Consider the following 17,610-nt stretch of genomic DNA (forward strand, 5'->3'; position numbering starts at 1 on the left):
TTTTAATTTATGATTTTTGTTCAACTGTCCCAATTAAAAAAATAAAAAAAAATAAATAAGTGATTATTAAATTTAATTCGAAACAGATCCAAATCTATATTTATTTGAGTTACGCACAAAGAGATGAAGTTAGCTTTAAATAACCATTTAATTGAAATTAAAGCAAAATGCTGATACCATATGCAGAATTGCACTTTGTAAAATAGATTTTTCCTGATAACTTTTGCTGAAGTTATTTTTTCTTGAAGAGCATCTGCATTAATAAAATATTTTAAATTCTCTGTTGTGCCAATTGATAAGTAGCGACCAAGCTAATGCTTTATTGACGCTAATGCAGCAGAAAATCTTTGCCAAGCGTCAATAAAATCAATTTAATTTATTACAAACAATTATTATGTAGTTTCTATTAGTAATTTAATTTATTAATTTTTACACAATTGGGCATTAACTAAATTAAAAAAAAAAAAATCTTCATTTTCAAATGCGAGATACTTGCGTAGTTGTCTAAGCAATTAAAATTTATTAATTTTAAAAATTTTATGTTTATTATTATTTAAATATTAATATATATTCTTTTACATAATAAAAATATTTAGTTAAATTTACTTTTTTTTATACGTTCCAATTAAATAATATAAAGATATTAAATTACTATTTACCATACCCTCATCTCAAATAAAATAAAATATAAAAACTTATCTCACTTTGCATTACTTTATTTAAAAAAAGAAAACCTTAATATATTTCCTTGCACTTTCTCAAACATAATATTAGAATTTTTTTTAGTTATATTTATAATAAAAATAATTTTAGGTCCATCCTGATATCGATTAAAGTTTTAATTGCATTGAAAAATATGTTAAACTTGTACTTGCAATAAAAATAATATATATAATTTAAATTAATAAAAATTTATATGAAAATAAATTAACAAGTAATAAATATAAATAAAATCGATACATTTAAAATAAATTAATATATAATCAAATGTTTGATCTCGAAAACCTAGGAGAGACAAGTGTGAACAGAATTATATGTAGATTCCCATGTTGGCACTACAATATACAGTTTGAAATAAAAATAGTTTTTATTTTTTTTTACTAAATATTTAATTTACTGGGTGGATAAGGAAGAATTAGTTATTTAATTATATAAAAATTATACAATAATAAAGAGATAAATTAAATATTAATTTGAAACTCTAGCTAATAAAAAATTAAAAATAAAAATTTAAAAGACCCCTCATGTAACATTGCAAAGCCAGAGCGTCCAAGCAAGCAAAGATTCAAGAAATCGAAGAAAATACTACTGTCTCAAACACGCAAACCTCTGACTATATATGATCTTGTTTACATATCATTTCATTCAACACCAAATCTTCGCTTTTGAGCTTCTTTTTTGGGGTATTGTTCTGCTGACTGAGATCAGATGTTTCAGAAAGTAATGGGAGTGTTCTGCGGTCAGCCTAAAACTAAAGAGAAAGAAACAGCAGAAAAGAAATGGAAGATCAAAGGGAAAGTGGTGTTGATGAAGAAAAACATTCTCGACGTCAATGACATTAAAGCTTCATTCCTTGATTGGCTTCATGAGTTGTTTGACAAACGTGTCTCTTTGCAGTTTATCAGTGATGCCCATAATGATCACTCAGGTTGCCTTTCCCCTTTTGTCTCTGTTTTAATACATTCTTGAATGGCATTGCATCGCAAAAAAGAATAAAAAAGAATTAGAAAAACATTAGAAAACTTTAACACTTCAAATAGCTTTGAACATTCTGGTTTAATAAAGATAAGTTAAAATCTTTAAAGCTAAAGCCGTAGACTTTTTGCTGGTTTATGCGTTCAGCGAATGACCTGAGAGGGAAGCTTGGAAAAGTAGCATATTTGGAGAAGTGGGTAACAAAAATTACCTCAATAACAGCTGGAGATACAGAGTTCGATATTACTATTGATTGGGATGAAAGCATGGGTGTTCCTGCAGCTTTCATTATTAAAAATCATCATTACAGCCAGTTCTTCCTCAAGACTGTCACCTTAGAAGATGTTAGTGAACATGGTGGGGTACATTTTGTCTGCAATTCTTGGGTCTACCCAACCCACCGTTACAAGTATGATCGAGTATTCTTCTCAAACAAGGTAATTGAATTCTAAATTTGAGTTAGGATAATGAAAATAAATTTTTTGAGACTGTATTTTTGAATAGTTTCACTGCTTTTTGAATTTTCTAAAGATGGGTTGTATGTTTATACAAAGTCGTTATTAGCATCAAACGTATAGTCCACGTAGCTAGTGTTTTATTATGATCGTTACAGCTAATTAACCCCAATTCCTGAAAGAAAACTTGTTTTTTTCCCCTTAATTTTGCGGCAAAAAAATCATCGATATGTATTTTCCTGCAAGAATAGAAATTTCCCAGAAAATGTGGAAGTTACAAAAGTTTTTAGAGACTTTATAGGCTGTTACTTTTCTCTATATGGTTAATGCATTGAGATATACTGTCGGTGTCCAGATTTTTTTTTTATATATATTTCTTTGGGAGTGGGTTTAGGAACTGAGGATAAAAAAGGCAGATCCACTAACAGCTTGGTGATGTGTATGTTAGACCTACCTTCCATGCCAGACACCTGAGCCATTACGCAAATATAGAGAAGAAGAACTCATAAATCTGCGTGGAAATGGAAAAGGTGAGCTAAAGAATTGGGATAGAGTGTATGACTACGATTACTACAATGATTTGGGAAATCCAGACAAGGGCAAAGAATACGCACGCCCTGTTCTTGGAGGAACAGAAGAGTTTCCATATCCTCGACGGGGAAGAACCGGGCGAAAACCAACGAAAAAAGGTTAGATTTTGAGTTTCATATAAAATTGTAGAGTGTTTCAGAACCTACTATAGATAAAGCAGCAGAAGATGACTTTATCCATATGTTAGATGCTTTCATTTTGATCAGTTCAATCAATAATTCCATTTTGTAATTGTAACAGACCCCAATTCTGAGAGCAGATTGCCGCTTCTAAATCTAGATATATATGTTCCAAAAGATGAACGTTTTAATCGCCCAAAATTTTCAGACTTTCTTGCTGATGCTCTGAAATCAATAGTTCAAGTTTTAGACGCGGAGTTCAAATCTTTGGGCGACAAGACTATAAATGAGTTTGATTCCTTTGATGATGTTCTTAATCTCTATGAAGGGAGAAATAGCATTTCGAGTGCGATCACGATCAAAAAATTAAGGAATTGCATTCCTTGGGAGATGTTCAAGGAACTCCTTAGTACTGATGGTGAGCGACTCGATAAATTCCCAATGCCCGCTGTGATCAAAGGTATTTATAGATTTTCTTTTTCTCCTCAAAATTAACTTTGAAATTGCTTATCTCACAAAATTTTACTGGTACATTATGAAGTTCTGATGGTATAATTGTAGTGTATAAGGATGCTTGGAGGACAGATGAAGAGTTTGGGCGAGAAATGCTTGCTGGACTCAACCCAGTTGTCATTAGTCACCTCCGAGTAAAAAACGACTCATGTTAAATGAGGTAATTTTTGTTGTTTAATTGTCTTTTAACCCTAATAATTTACTAAAATATATCTGCAGGAGTTTCCTCCAACCAGCATGCTAGACCCTAATGAATTTGGGAACCAAACCAGTACAATAACAAAAGAGCAAATAGAAGAGAACATGAATGGGCTCACAGTAGATCAAGTACTAAAAATTCTTCATTTCTTTCATGTCTTTGTTCATGCTTGAAAATCAATCTTACAACAAGAAAACCTGCAGTTGACTCCCAAACAATGGATTTTTTTTTTTTTTTAATTTCATACATAGGCAATCAGAAGCAACAGACTCTTTATATTAGATCATCATGATGCACTGATGCCATACATCCCAAAAATAAACTCAACAACCACAAAGACTTATGCTACAAGAACAATCCTGTTACTGCAAAATGATGGTACATTGAAGCCATTGGCTATCGAATTAAGTCTACCACATCCACAGGGTGAACGTCGTGGTGCTGTCAGCAAAGTTTTCACTCCAACGGAAGATGGTGTTGAGGGCTCAGTGTGGCAGCTGGCCAAAGCTTATGTTGCTGTAAATGATTCTGGATACCATCAGCTCATTAGCCATTGGTATGATTCAATAAGCAAAAGGTAAAACTGTGTTCTAATTAAGAATGCATACCTAAAAGCTTGTGCCTTTGTCTGCAGGTTAAACACCCATGCTGTAATAGAGCCATTCGTAATTGCCACAAACAGACAGTTGAGTGTTCTTCATCCAATATATAAACTTCTGCATCCCCACTTCCGTGATACAATGAATATAAATGCCTTAGCTAGGCATATTCTGATCAATGCTGGAGGGATACTTGAGAAAACTGTCTTCCCTGCCAAATATTCCATGGAACTATCTGCTGTTGTTTACAAGAACTGGGTTTTCCCTGAGCAGGCACTCCCTGCTGATCTGCTCAAGAGGTAACACGCAGAACCTTAAACTGTAAAATAGCCTTGCATCTAATCTTCTAATCTTTAGAAAAACAAAACTTCATACTGGTTTTGCTACATTTCAGAGGAGTAGCAGTTCCAGATTCAACGCAGCCGCATGGTCTCAGACTTCTGATAGAAGATTACCCTTATGCTGTTGATGGTTTAGAAATCTGGTCTGCAATAAATACATGGGTTGAGGAATATTGTGCTTTCTACTACCCAGAAAATGAAATTGTTCAAAACGATAATGAACTGCAGTCATGGTGGACAGAGATTCGCAATGAGGGGCATGGCGACAAGAAAGATGAACCATGGTGGCCTGAGATGCAGACACTAGCTGATCTTACACAAACATGCACTATTATCATATGGATAGCTTCAGCCCTCCATGCAGCTGTCAATTTTGGGCAATACCCTTATGCTGGCTACCTCCCTAACCGTCCAACTCTAAGTCGTCGTTTCATGCCTGAGGTTGGCACCCCTGAGTATGCTGAATTGGAGAGAAACCCAAACCTCGCCTTCCTGAAAACAATCACAGCACAACTACAAACCCTGGTTGGTGTAGCCCTCATTGAGATTTTATCAAGGCATTCAACTGATGAGGTCTACCTTGGACAAAGAGATGCTACTAACTGGACTTCAGATCCTGAACCACTAGCAGCATTTGAAACGTTTGCAAATAGGCTGAAAGAAATTGAAAAGAAAATTATAGATATGAACAATGACGAGAAATGGAAGAACAGAGTTGGGCCTGTAAAGGTGCCTTACACCTTACTTTTCCCTAACACCTCAGATAACTCTAGAAAGGGTGGACTCACTGGCAAGGGAATTCCCAACAGTGTCTCTATATAATTTTAAGGCTGTAAGCTGTTAAAAAAGTAGCCTTTAGTACTAATTTGTAGTTCCTGAGTGATTTTATTATCCCAATTTCTTGCTCTATCTTGTATGAAACATACATAGTTGTATCTACAAAATAGCAATTGAAGGCCAAATAAAGAGCAAACATAAGTTCCATAAGGATAAATCAGGCATGGCAATAGAAACCTGTAAGTATACTCCTGGGCTACAGAGCTTCAAAGAAATCAATATCTGAATTTGTTCCCTGCAAGTCTGTAACAGTCAACGCCACAGAAAAAGATTAATAAAAAGTTTTTCAATGCTTAATCTCAGAAGCCCATCCATTTTCATTCCAAAATCTGTAACTTTTCCAAAATTAATAACACGAGTCGCTCACCAACTGCAAAAAAGGATCAACAGATGTTCAATTACAGATCGTATAATCAAGAGGAGAGTGAGACGGACGACTTTTTCTTCTTCGCATCTCATGGGAGTTCAAACATAGACCCAGTTCGGCCTACGTCAACAGTTCTGGACGGGGTGCGGGAGAGGACTAGTTCGGAGCCTCCCCTTGAGCCAGGTTTGAAATCGGCTGGATTCAAAAACTGTTTTTTTTATAAAATTTATATTGAGTTTATATTTAGATTTTTTTTTATTTTTTACATTAAAAATTAAATAAATTAAATTATGTCTAAAAATTTACTATAGTTTGATAATATCTAAAACCAAATTGAAATGAGACAATATCCAAATTGAAATGAGACAATAACATCCCCAAACCTTTTTAAATTGGAATCATTTCAAACCAAAATTAAGCTAATCCAAAGGCTTCATTTCAAAATTGGCCTGCAGCTAGGTCTACTCAGATACGCAAGGATAGGAAACATTGCTCTTTCTTATTTAGAAATCACAATAAATCAATAAATTGCTCTAGTTTTTGAAAATATATGAAGGGCGCCAATGTAGAGTTGAAATTTTCTCCAACAATAAGAGATGGTGCCTTTTTGAAGCTACCCTCACCATCTTTTAGAGCACTGGTGGAACTAAGGGGGGGTTGGCAGGGCCATTGGACCCCTAACTTAAAATTTTTTTTGTTTTAATACCATGCCTCCTCAATTTCTCATATTGCCCCCTAGCATTGGAGATTTATTTGTAGCAATCTTATGGAGTTGGGAGTGCAACCAACTTCTCGTGTACTGGTGATTTTGAGTACTTTCTTTCTCATTTTCAACGTCATTAAGTTGGAGAGCATGCCAGAACTCTTAAGGGAACTCTATTATAACAGTTCTCTCATCAGCAGATGGCTCAAGGACTTCAAGCTTCTTATTGAAACTGAAAGTTTCTGCAGCTCTTTACACGCGTTCAGAATCAATAGTATATGATTTTCCAACATCCCAATGGATTCAGGCAACTTGATAATATTAGCACCAAACAAATTTATAGTTAGAGCATACAAGCTCACAATTGCTTCCGATAAAGTTCTAAGCAATGCAAAATTTTACATGTAAAGCTTCCCAATCAATCTTAAAGCTCCAATCTGATCTGGCTGATTGGTAATTGATGTGCCTTCCAACTGAATTTTACTAATAGAAGATAGTCAATCCCTTACACTGCATTATCACTTTTAGAACACATCCCTTATTTACGTTTTGTTCTATATATTCTTATTAATGAATGATTATTCTTACAAGATCTTTGCTCCTTAAATTGTTAGTTCCGCTATTATTTAGAGTCTTAAAAAAATGGTTTGTTTTGATTTTTTATAATTAAAATATAATAAATTTAAATACTTTTCTCAATAATAATAATAATGCATAGCAGATCCTCCTTTATCTCGTCCCTGGTGCCGCTAAGCCACAAAAATACTCCGTGACTCAAAACCACAATCAGGGCTACGGATGCAGAGGGAAAAACTGAGGAGGCTTTAGTGGGCTTTACACCACCAAGGCTGGACCCATATACCCCATCGCCAATTTTTTGTGGCAACAACACTGATGGGTTATTAAGGAAGGCTCACGTGGAGGAGTTTTTATTTTATCACTTTGGACTCACCCATGGATCAAATATATTTGAAATGCCCACTGGTGGTGGTGGTGGTGCTTCTGCCACTATGAGGCAAGGTCCTAACTATGAAGCTAGTGTAGTAAATCTTTTCGCATGATTCAATTAGTATTTAAATTTTTATATGATGATTAAATGATTAGTCTCAGATGACCAGATAATAGTGGAGTTTGTGTCGGAAGGAAAGTGATCAATTACATGTAGAAACCCTTACCATCTCGCGAGTTGCAAGACTAGCCTCCCAATATGTGCAATTTTCTTTTAGATTAAGATTTGAGGGATGAAGCAATCAACTAAATATGATAATGGAATTACCATGTTACTTAATGCTGGAAAGAACGATATTTCTTTCGGCGTTCATGGGATGCTTTCTGAATGGGTCATGTTGGAAATTGGGCTAGGTTCTGTTATTGGGTCTATATTCTCATTATTGAAAGCACTGGACCTGGATTAACATAATGAATTCAGTTAGTCAACAATTAAATAAAGAATAATGTTTATAGCCAAATTTAATAATTAGCCCAAATTTAGTGCTTTAAACGACTATTATTTTAGGTTGGGCGAGAGTCGGTGCAAACAGAGCTAATTGAGAATTAACTATTAGTAATGTAATAAATTATTACGAGGTTGAGACATATCAACGTGGAGTTGGAACCTCCAATAATACATACATAATATTATAATCACCTAGTAATGCCATTTTTCTGATTATTATGATTAAGAACACGCAACAGTATAAACTTTAGTTTAAAATATTAGTTAGTACATCAGAAGATGCATAATTACGAGTATAAAACTAATGAAAGAGACATCCACATACGAAGGAACCGCCATTAGATAATCTTTTTTAATCCCAAAAACCAATTGTTAATGTTTGTAAACTGAAGATGATTTCATATTAAACGACAAGGTGATGGTGCACATCGTTATCTTCTCATGACACCCTCTCAGGTAGCATCACATATATTAGTGGACAAACGTGATTTTTGTTTCTGCATTTGTGTATTATTGCCTAAGCTACCTCACTAGCACTAGATTGGAAGATTCTCGAATTGCAAGCCATTAGATTCTTTTTTCTTTTTTAAAGAAGACAATGGACATTATTGATGTGAAAGACCACAGGAAAAATCTTCAATTCACATGAAGTATTGCTCCCATGGAGTGGATTTAACTAAACATGGTGATGCAAATTTTATTATATGGACATGCCATTTACGCAAGTGACCATTCATATGCACATTTTGATGATACCCTCATGGAATTAGGAAATTGGTAAATGTACAAATTGTACACAACGGACGGAAGAGGCGTTGATGTGATTAGGCACCAACAGGAGTGGTTGCGAGGATGGAATCTAATTCACTCCTGGTGCGGTTGATGCTTTGATCACCATTATTGTCCTTTCCAGTCACCCAAATTTCAGGAATTACCTGTGCCAGCTTGTTTACGTTATCCAATACATAATCTGCTTCTTTGCTCTTCGCTGTCTTTCCAACCAGAACAGTTTGAAGTCCCATAGCTTTCCCTGCTGCCACATTGCGCGCGTTATCGTCCAGGAACAACTGCTCTCGCAACACAATAAACGACACACCAGAATGCGTTTTAGTACCCTTTTGACTTTGGGTATAATTCACAATCCAAAATATGGGATGAGAAACAATTGTGTTTTTCGCGGCATACCGTGCGGCGAGGGTCGACATCGGCAGCTTGGAGAGCAATTTTCATGGCGTCCATCGAAGGCTTGAGAAGAACAGGGAATTCATCAGGACTCGTCGATTTTGAGAGATTTGGATTCATCGTCTCAAAGCATATGATTTGATCGAAGCAGTCTTCTAATCCTAATCTTTTCAGGACCTTCATTGCGTGAATTCTATCCGAATTGGTGAAAATCTTGGGGGGAATAATGACCAGGGAGAAAAATGAAAGGGTGATTCTCAAAGGAAACAAAATGAGAAAATTCAAATTCAGTTGTTTAATTTTCCTTACAATTTTTCTTTGGGTGATGCTCCGCAAAAGGTTGTGTAATCGAGAGTCTGGATTGATCAAATCGTAAGGCAATCTTCCATGCACAAAACTTCACATGAAAATAGCAAAAAAAAAAAAAAAAAGATCAATTAATTGCTGTAATCTTAGAAATCGAATTCGAAAGCAAAAATGAATCATATTTAAAAATATAAAGAGATTGAGGAATTGGTAATCACCTATGATAATCATCAGCACCGATGTCATATCCTAAATCCTGGATATATAAATTTACAAATTAATAAAAAAATAAAATAAATTCAAGGCAAAAAAGAAAGAAAAGGATTCATTTTGCTTATGATTTATCGTTTTAAAGAGCAATTACCCGCAAACCAGCGAGAGAGCTGCCATAAGTTTTAAATAGTTCAACTCGGAGACTCGAAGCTTTGTTCTCTGCAAATCCACATTTCTCAACGAGAAAATCTGAAAGAAAATTCCATATAAAGGGAAAAAAAAAATCAGCATTGTTGGTTTTTTTCTTATTTAGTTACGAAATTGAGAGCTTATAAAGATGCCTTATGTACCGTCAATGTTCTTCCTTAGAGCTTCAGCGATTCCCAGCTTGGAAGAATACAGAGTGTCATCCAAATCTGCTTGGAAAAAAAATAAAAAAAAAAACCAATTCAACAACAAATGCGAGAAAAAATATATTTATTTATGTCAGGTAATGGTGGATTATGGAGAGTACCGAAGATAAGGCAATCAAAAGGAGAGCTGCAACAATCCATTGAAAAAGATGAAGACGAAAAGAGGAGGTGAAAGTAGTGAGCTTTGTTAGCAGAGTGATTTATGTAAATATTGCAAGTCAGGGCTGGAGATTTGCTGAAGACAATGGCAGGGTTATTTATAGGGAATGGGGGAGGGTTGCTGCTGAGTCATAATCCAAATCTCTTACCCGATAACGAGTAGTTAGGCCCAGCGGCTAAGGGCCCCACGAGGTGTAGCTCTAAAATAAATGTTGTCAGTGGACAAATTTACCCCTTGCAATTTTTTTTTAACTTGCAAAGGATTTGTTCATAAAGTCATTTTCATACTTGATGTGAGAAGTGATAAAATAAAGTGAGTATTTTAAAGATAATATTTTTCTAATTAATTTTTTTATAATTTTAAATTTTTACAATCTTTAGTTATTTGTGACGAGTTAAAGGTTTTTAAAAATTATAAATAAAAAATTTTCAATCCACTAATTTACATTATTTTTAAAAATTTATTAATTCTTCAAAATACAAATTCATTGTTTTTTTTTTCAACTCAAATTCATTATTTTAAAATATTATAAAATAGCTCATTAATATCTTCTCAAATACAATGTTAAAATTGCAATCAAAATTGAATATGATAATAATTAAACCAGAATTTTAAATTAATTGAAATTAATTATATAAATTTTTTAAATTTATTTAAAATTAATTCTGCATCAATTAATTATTTAAGAAGTAATCAAAATCAAATAAACTAAATAAATAGGAATATTTGTCTTCTTTTATTGATATAAGGCCAACAACTATTATGAATGGTTAACGGTTGACAGTTAGATGTTGAGACTTCAGTCATCCAACGCTAACTAAATTAAATGAATCTTAATTTAATAAAAAAAAATAAATTTCTCAATATAAATAATATCTATAATTTGAAATTTTCCTTTTTATTAAGAGAACATTCTTTGAGCAAAATTAAATTTTAAGTAAAGGTAATTGTTATAGTACCATTTCAAAAAACCATATAAATCTTCATTGGGTTTGACTCGCTATATTCGATTCGGTCCAATAGAGATAAGACCTAACAAAATAACAAATCGAGCAGCGATGATTTGAAGCCAATTAAGGATTATCAGCTTCGAACACATAAAAATTGATTCCATCATTTGAGTATGATACGGTCATAATAATTAAGACATAGCTCATATAGAGATCAATTTGATAAAGACAAGTTCTATCCGACGTGGATACATGATAAATTGTTATAAATAATAAGTGAGATCATCACCGAAAATCATAAGGTGCGTTTCTGTGTGACTTGGCATTTATCAAAAGTTTTTCAGTAATTGAACTAGAGAATCTTTTTATCATTATATAAATAGACCCCAACACTTAAATAAGTATGTTTTTCTATAATATTTAGCTATTACTCTGTTTCATTATTTTCAGGATACACTTTATGAATTACTCTTTAACTCGAATAATGGAGTTATTGTCATCAGATTGCTAATCTAAATTTTTTTGTGGTTTTAAATAATTTAGAATCTAATTATGTTTATTGGGTGATTCAAGAATACTAAGCAATATCAATAATAAAAATGCTTAGTTTGTATTTTTTTTTTTAATAAAATGAGTTATAAACATTCAACTGAGTTTGGAACCTAGTATTGGCAATTTAGCACAAAAGAAGTGGGCATTTGAGTAAATGGAGTGTTGGGTCGGAACACACGTCGGAACACCGGCATACCGCGTTGCCCTGAAAGTTCACAAAAGTTGCATGTGGGATGCGTGCTGAATTTGTTAACAAAAAGCTACGGTAATCTAATATTGTTCTAAAATTAAACTATTAAGAATTATATTTGGGATTCTTATTTCTAATCTATAAAACTTTAGAGTAGAATACATATATTTTGATCCAAAAATGCATTTGTATAAGTTTGATGTCATTTTTTTTATACCATTAAAGATTTAACGTTTGAATGTACCAATTACACGTAATTAAAATTAAAATGATATTCATCTGACTTTATAATGAATGAGAAATTTCGTTTTTAATCAATTGATTAGGGATAAAATTATATTAAAACTTAAATTTAACAAGTGATAATATTGATTTTTTTTTGAAAATTGACATGGACAATTTGTTTTCAATTAAGTAAAAAAATATTAAAAGTGATAATAAATGCTAGCTTCTGAGTGGAAGCTTGATAAGAAAAGCATAAGGCAAGGCACCTTGCCGATGTGGATTTGAAGGAGAGTTCAGCTTTTAATGAGTTGGGCCCTAATGGCCATTACAGTTAAGTGGACCTCAGCAGTTTATTAAGATTGAAATGAAGCATTTTCAAAACGTGTGCGTGTGTTTTTTATTGATTTGGTATCACTGAATTATACGATGGATTGGAAAGCAGAGGAGGCCTCGTGATTGTCATTTGTTAGGTAATGGGCAGTGAATCAGTGTGGACGTGGCCTGTGGGTGCCCCTAATGAGAAATAATTCTAATTAGAGTGTGCATTATTGCTCGTACAATTCACCAATTATGACAAAAATCCTAATATTCATCTCCATGAGTTGGATTTCCAGAGCAGGTGTGTTAGGTTCCAAAATTCCACAAAACCCAATTTTTTTTTTTCTTTATATAACAACAGATAAAATAATTCCTCATATGATTGGTTCTTGTATGACCTTATTCATTTGGGCTAGACCCATGATTTTCATAAATTAATTAATGAATAAAACATTAGTAATTCACATCAGTTCCATGAAGAGGCATTACTAGCTTTCACACATAATTCTGAGTTCATAATTTAGAAAGATAAATAAACATATCAAAAACATGGAAAAGAAAAAGGAAATTGGTTATTCATGACTCTGCTTGCAAGCACTGCCATGCCCATATATGAATCTTGCTGCTCCCTCTGTGTATACATGAGTCTCATTATCCAGTCTGCAATTACGATATGATAGAACATCCCAAATTATTAATTTGTCACTGATTAATTAATAATTAAGGATTAAAATAAGATCAAACTGGGCTTACGATTTGCGAACGGCTTTGCTCAAGGTGGAGGCTGATGAGAACGTTTTGCCATCAAGGTACCTGTTCTCCCCTCTGATTTTGTGTTTAATTCTGAGGTCAAACTCATCAGCACTCAGCACCAATGGGCTATCTGAAGCCTGTTATTATTATTATAACATAATTATTAGTGCCTGTAATTTTAGCAGAAGAAATACATCAAACTTATATTTCATTTCTCTGCTAGTAAAAATAGAGAGAAATAAGGAGTTCTCAAATTTGAATCTCTATTATTTTAAAATTAGCAGTTTTGCAATTATTACTCAATCAATTAAACCGATATTCAATAAAAAGGAAAAATTGAACAGGGAACTGGGTGCAATACCATGATCCATCCCCAAGTATCAGCATAGGAAGGGACATGAGCTGAGTAAGGAACGACATCTGCACATGGAAAGTAATAAGACAGGTCCTCTTGACTTTTAGTTCTTTTTGGTTTATAAAGAGATAAAACAAGAAATTTGTAGGAAAATCTTTAATTTTTTACTTACATTTGAAGACCTGCCTTAAAGTATTGTAAATGCAAGAGTATACTTCTGTATGGCTGAAAATTCCTGCTGGACCTGCCTGCAAAATTTAATTACAAGACATTTTAACTTGTTAATTCATCTGCAAAATTTTAAAAATCCTCTATCTTTCTCTCTGTGACTATAGGTACCTGTGTGACAAATACGCCACCCTGATTAAGTTTGGGTTTAACACTGAACTCATAAAAGGATTTGGTGTAAAGTTTATAACATGGGCCTCCTTCTATTGGGTCTGCCAAGTCCCCTATTATCACATCATAGCATTCTTTCCTGCTTTCTAGCTCACTCCTGCATAAAGACCATCGTAATTTTTTTTCTGTCATCCCTTCTTTTTAATGAAACAAGAAACTATAATAATAAAATTAATTAAGAATCAGACCTGGCATCATTGATGACAATCTCAAGTCTTGGATCACAGAAAGCTTCTCTATTCGCAGCCAAGTAGGCCTTGCAGAAGTCTACCACTTCCTGCTCCACGAAATTAAGGATTTTTATTGATACAGCATTAATTGTTGCAAATAGGTGATCATATGGATAATGAAAATTAGAAAAAGAGAGGAAGATGTTACCTCGTCAATATCACACATTACAACCTTCTTCACAGTGCGATGTCTGAGTGTTTCTCTTGCTGTCGAACCTTCACCTCCTCCCATAATGAAGATGGTGTTTGGACTAAAATAAAATATAAGCAGAACAGTATCATAATAAAGTAACATTAGCCCACAATCTAAAAATAAGTAAATGAGTAAACAATGCTAATATTATTTGCTATTAACATGGATAATTAATTAAAGAGTGATCTCCCTGTATACAGTCAGAGTGAAAAGAAATACTTTGGATGATGAAGAAGTGCTGGATGAACGAGGGATTCATGGTAGATGAATTCGTCCACCTCTGCACTTTGAAGCTTTCCATCAATGACTAAAGCCTGTGTTGCCAAATAAAACGAAAATCAGAAATAGAACAAGACTAACACCGGAGCTACAGCTACTTTTCCATATTTTTTAATACAAACCTTTCCAAATGGCTTTGTGTCCAACAGAGCAATGTCTTGATACTGAGTGGCTCCTGTATGCAAAATGCTGCAATAAAAAAAGAAAAACACGGCTTATTAAATATTTCAAATGATGGTACAAAGCACTTCGTTTTTCCATCCCGTCTTTATTATGACCAAATGGCTTTGAATCATATCTTTTCTAAATAAATTCAGCCGATAAGACCTTGGACTTGTCTCACACAAATAAAAAAGGTGTAGCCTCTTTCTTCTTCTTATTCTTCCTTTTTCCCTTCTCTTCATGATATTGTCTGGTGAATTCTTTCCCGAAATTTGTAAAATGAAAACTCAATTACCACAAAACCCGCCGCAAACTAAGAGCTAGACCATCCTAGAAGGAAAAAGGTACTAGTTAAGGAAATGGTAAGATGATGAATGTACAGGGCAAAATGGAGGAATTGGGTTGTGGAGGAAACCATTCAAGAATGGAGGAGAAAAATCCGATTTTCTCTGCTGGATGGAAAGGCAGGGTAATCCAAATATCATTATATCTAAATCTTATTAATAATTTTAATTCTTAATTTTATCTCAAATTCAATTAAAATTTATTTTAAACTACTTAAATTTATTATTTCAATTTATTTTACAGAGCAATAAAAACATAGAGAAATTCTTTGTTGTACTTGGATGTTAATGCATAGGTAGTTTTTAGTAAGTATTTATTGTAAGACTTACCATCAATGATTTTAATTAATTAATTAATGTGGTATTTATAAATTGAAGAAGATAAATATTTTTCAAAAATAAAATTGTATTGTGAATGCACATATATACCTGTTCAGAGCAAAACAAAATTTCAAGTTCTCTTCAATCTCTTCTTCGTACCAGCAGCTCTTCCGATAGCCATTTGGTGATGAATGGCCTTTTCCATTCATTCCATTCCCACTGCTAATCCCATTAGAGCAAGCAATATCATCCATTTTACTGCGTTATATATCTACGCAAATCAATCGAGAGAGAGAGACAGAGACAGAGGAAGGGCAAGTAATCTAGACGAGAGGGAAAATAACTCAAGGAATGGAGAAATGGGGTCAGGTAGCCACACAATATAAATGGAAAGGTGGCAGGGAAATCGAAAAGGGGCTATGATTTGATACTGTTAGGGAAGAGTTGGGCAAATCTATCGAAGTGGGTGAGTGAGGTTAGGCCCTAGCTAGGACATAAAGTAGAAGAGAGCTATATCCTATATACCAAATATCCTCTTGGATTTTCGTGAACTGATCTTTACAGATATAAAAAGGTTAGCAGAAGTGGAAGAAGAGCATAGTATCAGCATATGTGATTTTTGATGTTTGCTTAGCGTGGTTATGTTCTTGTCGTCCTCTAAGTTTTCAGCTTTCTCACGTTCGCTGAAGTCCTTATATGATACGTCTCTTACGTATTATTGCTAGCTCACAACGCGAGACGCGGCATTAGATATAAAGATACAGGTAATGAATTTATTCATATAATTTTTATTGTATATATTGTATTTTAAATCATAATAATTTGAATTTTTATGCATATATATATATAAATATAAAGACATAAATATATATAATATAATATATTTATGATAATTTTTATAAGATCAAGAAACAATATATTGTAAATATATTTTAAATAAAACAATATATTGTAAATATATTTTAAATATTATTTTAAAAATTTATGTATAGTCTAATAAATTTTTGCCATGAATAAAGATATTAATAAAATATAGAGTGTTCAGAGACATTTTTTTTATTTTTTTTTTTTTAACTTATGATAGAGTTTAATACCTTCACACATATCTAATAAGCATGAAGAATGTTGTAAATTGCTGTAGAATGTTTTAGAATGCCCTAGATCATTAGGCGCCAATTTGTATTGTTGTAGAGTTAGTTACACATCTATAGGGAGGTTCCAGAATATTCAACATGTGTCTATGTACAGTATCATGCAGCTTCTATCAAAATATACAGAAATAAGAATTATTTTTCTTGTTTGTTATTAGCCTCTATTTACCTCTGTTTGGCTATGTTTCGTGATATCAGAGCCACGGTTCTAGTGGCTTGCTACATTTAAGTAATTATCTCTTATTTTCTCAATCTTCATGGAAGAAGAAATTTAATCTGATATTCAGAACAATGGCAATATCGTTGATACTTATATGCTTCAGAACTCAGACCACCCAGAAATGGTTATGGTTAGTGTACCACTAACAGGAGTGAATTACCACTCATGGAGTTGATCAATGATGATCGCACTCAGAGCTAAAGATAAAATAGGGTTTATTGATGGCAGATGTGTTGCAACAGAGGCAAATTCTCCGTGTTTTGAAAAATGGCAGCGTGTTGATAGTATGGTCATGTCATGGATCCTAAATTCCATCCCAAAGGAACTTGTTGAGACATTTTTATATGCGACTACAGGGCATGAACTATGGGTTAAGTTGAAGCAGCAGTTTGGAGATAGTAATGGCCCAATGCTTTATCAGTTAAAAAGGGATATCAGTCTATTTAGCCAAAGTAATCAATCACTGGTCGTTTACTTCACCAAGCTCAAAAGGCTATTGGATGAACTTTCTTGTCTAACAAAAATTCCAATACGTATGTATGAAGCAGCAAAATCAATAGCTGAAATGGAAGACGAAGACAAAATGATTCAACTCCTAATCGGTCTCAATGATCACTATGACCATGCGCGCAATCAGATTTTATTACACAATCCTCTACCCAACGCCAACTAGGCATGCTTCATGCTCAACCGTATAGAAAAGCAACGAGAGGTACTCACTATCCCAGATTCCATTGATACTATTAATGTTTTAATGACAAAAAATGCTGGGCACAAATTTAATGAGATGGGCTGTCACAACCCGATTTCTAGACCAGA

The 17,610-nt window shown here is 33.5% G+C and overlaps 3 protein-coding genes and 1 long non-coding RNA gene across 4 annotated transcripts; 1 reads left to right on the forward strand and 3 right to left on the reverse strand.

The window, feature by feature from the left end:
- Positions 1-1,252: 1,252 nt before the first annotated feature.
- Positions 1,253-5,506, forward strand: LOC110632826 (probable linoleate 9S-lipoxygenase 5). The gene is made up of 9 exons (XM_021781171.2): positions 1,253-1,648; positions 1,843-2,132; positions 2,599-2,839; positions 2,982-3,320; positions 3,422-3,507; positions 3,593-3,700; positions 3,824-4,128; positions 4,207-4,470; positions 4,566-5,506. The coding sequence occupies exons 1-9, from the start codon at positions 1,429-1,431 to the stop codon at positions 5,332-5,334; spliced, it is 2,622 nt and encodes an 873-aa protein (XP_021636863.2). The 5' UTR covers positions 1,253-1,428; the 3' UTR covers positions 5,335-5,506.
- LOC131179133 (uncharacterized) lies at positions 3,693-5,919 on the reverse strand. The gene is made up of 2 exons (XR_009148121.1): positions 5,717-5,919; positions 3,693-5,592 (listed from the first exon to the last, which is right to left on the reverse strand). It is a non-coding gene; the product is annotated as an uncharacterized LOC131179133 (long non-coding RNA).
- A 2,627-nt stretch (positions 5,920-8,546) lies between these two features.
- On the reverse strand, positions 8,547-10,232 carry LOC110632812 (uncharacterized protein C24B11.05-like). Its single transcript, XM_058145086.1, has 7 exons — positions 10,091-10,232; positions 9,927-9,992; positions 9,728-9,825; positions 9,582-9,619; positions 9,367-9,454; positions 9,061-9,270; positions 8,547-8,942 (listed from the first exon to the last, which is right to left on the reverse strand). Exons 1-7 carry the CDS (start codon positions 10,128-10,130, stop codon positions 8,700-8,702), a joined length of 783 nt encoding a protein of 260 aa, XP_058001069.1. The 5' UTR covers positions 10,131-10,232; the 3' UTR covers positions 8,547-8,699.
- Positions 10,233-12,783: 2,551 nt separating this feature from the next.
- On the reverse strand, positions 12,784-16,048 carry LOC110632830 (thermospermine synthase ACAULIS5). The gene is made up of 10 exons (XM_021781175.2): positions 15,529-16,048; positions 14,716-14,782; positions 14,534-14,628; positions 14,270-14,372; positions 14,080-14,168; positions 13,832-13,988; positions 13,665-13,740; positions 13,499-13,557; positions 13,138-13,274; positions 12,784-13,044 (listed from the first exon to the last, which is right to left on the reverse strand). The coding sequence occupies exons 1-10, from the start codon at positions 15,672-15,674 to the stop codon at positions 12,957-12,959; spliced, it is 1,017 nt and encodes a 338-aa protein (XP_021636867.2). The 5' UTR covers positions 15,675-16,048; the 3' UTR covers positions 12,784-12,956.
- Between the last annotated feature and the right edge of the window lie 1,562 nt (positions 16,049-17,610).

The sequence above is a fragment of the Hevea brasiliensis genome, chromosome 4 (assembly GCF_030052815.1).
Source record: "Hevea brasiliensis isolate MT/VB/25A 57/8 chromosome 4, ASM3005281v1, whole genome shotgun sequence".
NCBI lineage: Eukaryota > Viridiplantae > Streptophyta > Magnoliopsida > Malpighiales > Euphorbiaceae > Hevea > Hevea brasiliensis.